At 53.6% G+C, this 7,041-nt stretch overlaps 1 protein-coding gene across 2 annotated transcripts; it reads right to left on the minus strand.

Annotated features, from left to right (window-relative positions):
• Positions 1–403: 403 nt before the first annotated feature.
• LOC123053766 ((+)-neomenthol dehydrogenase) lies at positions 404–4,837 on the minus strand. Of its 2 annotated transcripts, XM_044477310.1 has the most exons (4): positions 4,605–4,837; positions 4,230–4,491; positions 2,471–2,653; positions 404–1,041 (listed from the first exon to the last, which is right to left on the minus strand). In XM_044477310.1, the coding sequence occupies exons 1-4, from the start codon at positions 4,634–4,636 to the stop codon at positions 640–642; spliced, it is 879 nt and encodes a 292-aa protein (XP_044333245.1). In that variant the 5' UTR covers positions 4,637–4,837; the 3' UTR covers positions 404–639. The 2 variants fall into 2 exon arrangements, with proteins under 2 accessions (XP_044333245.1, XP_044333246.1); XM_044477311.1 differs by having other exon boundaries at positions 4,230–4,797.
• Between the last annotated feature and the right edge of the window lie 2,204 nt (positions 4,838–7,041).

Below are 7,041 nucleotides of genomic sequence, written 5' to 3' on the forward strand. Positions count from 1 at the left end.
CGACGCAAATCCGGCTTAAAATTGGGTCGGGAATGGGTCGCCATGCGGACGCCAAGCGGACACGCGTCCGTTTGGGTCGGCGCGTTGGGCCGCCTTTTCTGTCCGCGCCGACCCAAACGAACGGCGGCGGACGAAATGGGCGCCCCATTGGAGTTGCTCTTATTAATCAATGTCAAACGGAATACAAGCGTTCTCCGGAGGAGCAAGGAACCGAACATGATGCCCTACTTTCTAGCCAAGGCGGCCCCTGCTATGACATGATCATCCAAATTATTCTCCATCTGGCGAAGAGGGGACGTTGCCACACACAGTGCCTATGCTTCTGCTTGATTTCCCGGAAGATGCCACTGCACGGGCTCACACTGCCCTCTACCATCTTAGTGACGGCTAAGCAATGAGACGATGCTTGAATCCATGCCGTGTTAAGATCCAAAGCAATGGGACGAGTGGAACACCACTGATTTATCAGCTATTGTACACTTAGGTAGAAGCATCAACTTAGCTACAACGATGGCTAAACTGAAACAAGATATTTACTCCACCACGGACGTACAGCACGGTGCCAAGAATTCCAGCAACCATCGACCACGCACGGGACGTATAGACGAACACCATCGGATACGTGCCATCCTCCGTCTCTCACAGCTTGGAGTAGAGCTGCGGCGTGCGCCACTTGAAGAAGGTGCCGGTGGGGAGCTCGCCGGGCGGGAGCAGCGCCAGCCGGGCGCCGAAGTCGGCCACCTCCTCGGCGGTGCGCTTGCCCCACCCCTTGGTCATGTCGGTCCGCGTGAACCCGGGGCAGAAGCAGTTGACGCTGACGCGCTCGCCGCCGGACTGCAGCCGGCGCGCCAGGACGCGGGTGTAGGCGTTTACCGCCAGCTTGGAGACGGCGTAGTCCGTCCACACCTTGGGCCACCCGTTTTCCGCCCACGTCCCGTCCTTGACCTGCGCCAGGAACTGCGACACCATGGCCTCGATCTTGCCCTCCGTCAGGGTCTCCTCGTCCAGGAGCAGCCTCCTCAGCGACGGGTTGCGCACCTTCTGCGCATGAGTAAACGTACAGCACCAAGCGTCAAGATACGGTCGATCGCTTTTTTTTAACACAGTACATACGCTCATATGTACGCACATACGCGCGCGCACACTCTACCTCTATGATCCCTTCTTTCTTGGCATGGTAGTCTGTACTCATTAAGTAGTACAGTTACGCATGTCCGTAGTTCCAATGTGTGTTTTCCACAATCTTAGTGACGAAATGAGTGCAGGTATAGAAACAGCTGTGCCGAGACTTCCCTTTTTTTCTGTCAGGTGAGCTTACGAGCATGCAGTGGGCGCACTAGCTTCTGTCTCTGCAAAAATAGTCGTTGGGCAGACTAGCCCTTGTAGATGTTCCCGCCATGTTTCAACTGTCTAATAATGCCCTTGAACCAGATTTGCTCATACCCTATTGACTATTGTAATCAACTTCCGACGCTATAAACGGCTTACCATTACCAGATTGGCTTCTATTGTGGTTCCTCTGACACAGCTTACATAACTGCCAGCTGACACTATATTTGCTCGTCATCCAACAAAATATTGGAATGGTGATGGACTGATGGTTTAGGTGTACCCACTTTCTAAAGCTTAGCCAAAAAACACATTTCTATGTTTTTGGAACTTTTTTTTACCCACTTTCTAAAGCTTAGCCAAATGTCTCACTTTGTACTAACTTTAGTATAAAGTCGTACTAGAGTTGAGACAGTTATTTTGGGACGGAGTATTGTTTTACGTTTTTTGGTAAATTTTATCAAGTGGGTTCCTATGTACCCAGATCCCCCAAATCCCCTCCCATTCATCCATGCTTGTCCAGACGTGCATGATCGTTTTATAGACTATCATTTTTTATGACATATGTTGCCAATTGCCATGTGATCAAGCTAGGAACCAAAAATTTGGAACTTATACAATTTATAAGGAAGAAAAAGGCGAGGGTGGTCCCTTTTGAATGATCCATTTTTAACTAAGAATATACTGGTGGGCAGGATTGAACACCTAACTCTGTAACTTTTTTTTAACTCTGTACTATTGAATGGTATACAGATATAGGTTGGAGAATCTTTAAACAGAAGAGCTAAAGCAAACTTGGAGTTTTGTGGAAAGAAAACGTTGCACCTTCCCCCCTTTGCTCTTTCAACGATAAGGAAAGAAAAGACTTGGAATTTCAAATGGAGTGGCTTAATTTGGACATATATGCATTCTGTGGAGCGTGAGTGGACAATGTACTGGTATTAGGTAGAGCTGCTGGCGTTGCTGATTGCGATATGGTTTGAGATAGAATTGAAAATTATCTTGTCTCTATACGTAGCTAGCCACGTGCGTTCACACTTTGATAGTTTGATTGTGTTATCGACTAGTCGAGCCCACAACGGCATGTTTGCAGACTTTGAAATACCATCCATCTGAGCTGAAAGAACATGCTTGCACTTACGTTAAGAAGGCCAAGCTGCGAGCTGATGTTGAGAATCCGGCTGGTGGCCGGCGATCGCCGGAAGAGGGGCAGGAGCGCCTCGGTCAGCAGCTTGGTCCCGTAGAAGTTGGTGTTGAGGACCGTCTCCGCGTGCTCCACCGAGTTGGTGTCGATCTCGTTGAACGACACCGCGGCATTGTTCACCTACATCGATAGACAGGAATGCAACTTCATTAATTCTGGCGTTGGAGGAAGGCCATGCCCTTTTGCTTCTTTACATCTGCGTGGTCGTGAAACAACTTCCTTTTTCTCATTGGTTTTGGTGTTGGAGCTAGAAATGGAAACAGCACTAGTGAGTGCTGACTGGTGTATGATGCCTTCCACTCTCCGGGTCTCAAGTCACAACTATCAAAGTATGCTTTCGAAAAGTTTACCACATCAGATGATGACCTAACGGCATGGATGGACCAACAAAGTTGGAGAGCCATAAGTACTTCTACATGATTAAGTGGCATGAAAGTGCTAACTCAGCCCGAGTGGGGTAGTGAACTATGTTAACATTGAATAGAATACTTTCTGTTAGGGGCCACCATTTTGTTTAAGAGTGTGCTCGTTTCTTCTCCTATATGAGAAAAGTGTGCTGAAAAGTATCCTTGGCTTGGCTCGCCCAAACTAAGGAAGACGCGTGTGCTTTCTCAATAAAGAATGCAAACATAAATCTGAATAGTTCAAAGTAGAAATGTCTGAAACTTTGAATATATGACTACTCAAACATTGACAAAATTGGCATTAAAGAATCTTCCTTAGCTTGGTTTGGTTTATATAACAACAGTGTGATGAACTGTATCCTTGGCTTGGCTCACTCAGAAAGCATCCGTTTGCTGCAACTAAGGCTAAGGGCAAGGCCCATGTGTTTTTGTAAATTTTCAATAAAGAATGCAACCATAAGTTAAAGCAGTTGAAACTAGAAATGTCTGAAACTCTGAATACATGATGATTACGCAAACGTCCACAAAATTGACACGATACTAGAATCTTTAGTGCAAAATAATCTGTAGAATTAAGTACGAGAACTCCAGTAAACTCGGTAGATGATGCACATTATTATCACCTACTCCTAGTCAACGAGGCACACTTGGTAAAAGCAATATCTTGTGAGTGGTGCGGTTCATCAGAAACCTGACCAGGTTGAGTGCTGGGGTTTGGTCCCCGGACGCAAGCAACTAAGGTGTAGGTGCGTACTGTACCGGCCATGTAACATATTCCACGAGACCACGACACATCGTAGTCAGCTCGGACCTGGTTGCCGGCCGGCCGTCGCTGTCCGGCGGCGCAGACGGCCAGGATGACGAACGGGGAACGGAAGGTCGTCGGACGGGCGCCATAACTGCGCTGCGCACACCGCGCCGCCGTACCCCGCCTGCCACTTCCTGCGGCTTTTCTGAGAGTGACATGACCTTTTTATTCCGTTGGTCGACGCGCTGGCGAGCTCGTGTTGTGTTGCGTGCCCTGTCCGAGACAGAGAGCGCAATAATGCAGTGTGAAACGGGACCGGGCTCGGCCTCATCCGATGCAAAGCGAGAGCGAGAGCGCTACTACGGATGACGATGCGCGTTGGTGCGTGGAATCGTGGATCTTCATGGCTGATCCCATCCATGGCAAAGGTGGGAATAACTTTGGTGGCGCTCCGAAGATTTGACCTTGTGCGGGGAAGATGCAGACACCTAGGGCGAGGAAGCGAGGAGGATAAAGGGGAGGCGATGGCGTGGCGATGGCGTACCAGGATGTCGAGGCCGCCGACGGTGTCGCGGAGCCAGGCGGCGAAGGCGGCGACGGAGGCGGGGTCGGAGACGTCGAGGCGGCGGAAGACGACGGGGAGCCCGCGGTCGCGGAGCGGCGCGGCGGCGGCCTCCCCGCGCTCGCCGTCCCGCGCGGTGAGCACGACGGTGAGGCCGTGCTCCGCGAGCCGCGCGGCCACCGAGTGGCCGATGCCCCGGTTGGCGCCCGTCACCACGGCCACCGTGTCCCTCGACCACCACGCCCTGCACGTGCCACCGCCCGCGTCAGCCATCGCCGCCGGTCGCGCAGGCAGAAACAAGAATGCGCGCGGGAGGCGAATCGCGGGGAAGGCGGGAAGGATTGATGGATTGATTACCGCGTGGGAGACGGCTCCTTGGCATGGTCCATCTGATCTGACGAGCGGCGCGTCGCGCGGGTCAACTGCTGGGGCGTGCAGGGAAGGTGAGGCGAGAGGGGCGGGTGGCGGAGTCGCCGGGGCGGGACGGAACGGGGACTGACTGGCTGGGCTGGCCGACCGCGGGTGGGACGGCGGGGAGTCCGGGAGAGATATTTATACACGACACGCGCGAGTGGTATCTGTCTGCTCCTGTTCACTACCCGCGGCTGCCTGTAACGTAGAGCTGCTGCTGCTGCCGCTCGCATGGGCAGGACTAGAGCATCTACAGCCCTGCCCTCTGAGAGCAACTCTAATGGAGCGACCCATTTCGTTCGCTGCCGTCCGTTTGAATCGGCGCGGACACAAAAGTCGGCCCAATGCGTCGACCCAAAAAAACACCCGTCCGCTTGGCGTCCGCCTGCCGATCCATTCCCGGCCTTTTTTTGAGCCGGATTTGCGTCGGCGCGGACACGAGACGAACGCGCGCGCGCCTACTCCTCTTCCCGGGCCCGCCGGTCGGTGGCAGCCACCCCATTTTCCCTCAAAAACCCTCCCGCCCGCGCGCTCCCGCCCCACACCCCGCCATGGAGGACGCCATCGACCTCGACGCCGCCGCCGGCCTCGCCTCCCTCGCCTCGTCCGGCGCCCCTCCCCCACCGGGAAAGGCAAGCCTCGTGCCCCGCGTAAGACCGCTGCCGCGGCGAAGCCAAAGAAGCCGCTGACGCCCGCACAACGGGCAAGGGAATCGGCCAAGAGGAAGGACCGGAGGCACGCCGCGGACGCGAGGGATGAGGCCGCCTCTCAGGCCGCCGTGGCCGCCGCCGCGCAGCAGGAGGTCACCAACTGCCTGCGTCGCGGCGACAACGAGGGAGGCGCTCTACATGCTAGGGTTAAACCCTGGCCAGCATGGCCTCCTCAACGCCTCCGTCGCCCCGGCCAGCACCGGCTCATCGGCGTTTCCGAGGATGGTGCTGCCCGACTCGCCCGCGGGCCTTTTTTTAAAGTTGATGCCGGCGCTGGCATGATTAGTCGCGGGCCTTTTTTTAAAAGTTGATGCGGACATGAAATGGGTCGGCGCGTTGGGCACACTGCCGACCCAAATGCAAAACTGGGCGGACGCCGGTCGGGCGGCCGACCCAAACGAACAAAAAAGGACAAATGCGCCATCCGTTTGGGTCGGCCCGTTGGAGTTGCTCTAAGAGCGTCTCCAGCCCTTGAAGCCCCCCAAAACACCATTGAACTAAAAAAAGTTGGTGTTTTGAGGGGCCAAGTGCTTCATCCGGTTGAAATAGAGGTGCATGAGGAGGACATCTTCCCGGCCACATCCCATCCCAACCAAAAATTTGTGGGCCAAGAAAAAGGACATGTGGGGCGACACGATTCGCCGAAACTTCCGTCGGCGCCCCCAAGAGCCCCCCAACGCGCTGGGCTTGCCGGCGCTATTTCGAAGTCCTGGGGGCGCTGGAGGCATGACTGGGCCGTTTTTGGGCAAAAAGCGCCGTCGGAGCCTAAAACCGAGCCTAAAAAGGTGTCATGGGGGCAGGTGGAGATGCTCTAATGTTGTAGGGTAAAACCCTAGAGGAGATCTTTTCACACTTGGAGGGGGGAAAGAGAAAGTACACACAAGAACACAAGGAGGTAATTACTCAAACAAACCCAAATAACACATCCACTAGAGTAGCATACAAGAGAGATCCACAAGCATACATGAGCAATTCAAGGAAAATAGCACTAGGGTAAAAGTTCTTCCCACTAGGTGAGGTCTTGATATCCAAGAGGATCTTCTCCAAGAGGAGGGCTTGATCTTCAAGAGGAGGTCTAGATCTCCAAGAGGAGGAAGATGAGCAAAGCTCTCTCTTCGTCTAAGCAATACTTTGCTATCCCTAAACATGACCCTAGGTATGAATTACATAGACTTGGGTAGGTAGGAGATGAAGTGGATGCGAAGTGGAGGCCCAACAGCCCGCATCAGCCGGCCATCCTGTAGGGCCCATGCGCACGGGGTTGCCTGGGACTTCCTGTCCAGCTGCAGTTTGCCTCGTTCTTCTTCCTTGGTGACTTGGGTCGCTTTTTCTTGGACTTGGTGGTGCTCCTTAGCTGCTTGGGGGGGGGTCCCTCTTCATACCTAATGAGGCATAGAGTATCTTGATGAGGTAGCAACCAAATATCCTTCGAGTTCATGTGCAAGTCAAGTAGGAAGGAGTTCACCTCGGTTTCCATTGCGCGTGCTCGAGCTCTTGTCATAGGTCCACGTGGGGCTTGATGTGTTGGTGTAGGATCCATGGGGATGATGGAAGGATGCTCCACATCATCTCCCCCCTTGGGAGAGATCCGTCCAGGGATCATGATCTTCATCACCATGGTACTTGGCCAAGTCTTTGACATTGATGATGTCACTTACGTTGTACTGGTCGCG

This window comes from Triticum aestivum, chromosome 2D, assembly GCF_018294505.1.
Source record: "Triticum aestivum cultivar Chinese Spring chromosome 2D, IWGSC CS RefSeq v2.1, whole genome shotgun sequence".
Taxonomy (NCBI): Eukaryota; Viridiplantae; Streptophyta; class Magnoliopsida; order Poales; family Poaceae; genus Triticum; species Triticum aestivum.

Excerpts from the sequence above, each read along its gene's own strand:
- LOC123053766 (XM_044477310.1), bottom strand. The coding sequence starts at position 4,636 with ATGGACCATGCCAAGGAGCCGTCTCCCACGCG. Across the intron at positions 4,492-4,604 it reads AAGGAGCCGTCTCCCACGCG|GGCGTGGTGGTCGAGGGACA; the intron begins GTAATCAATCCA and ends TGGCACGTGCAG. Across the intron at positions 2,654-4,229 it reads TCGGCGGCCTCGACATCCTG|GTGAACAATGCCGCGGTGTC; the intron begins GTACGCCATCGC and ends CTATCGATGTAG.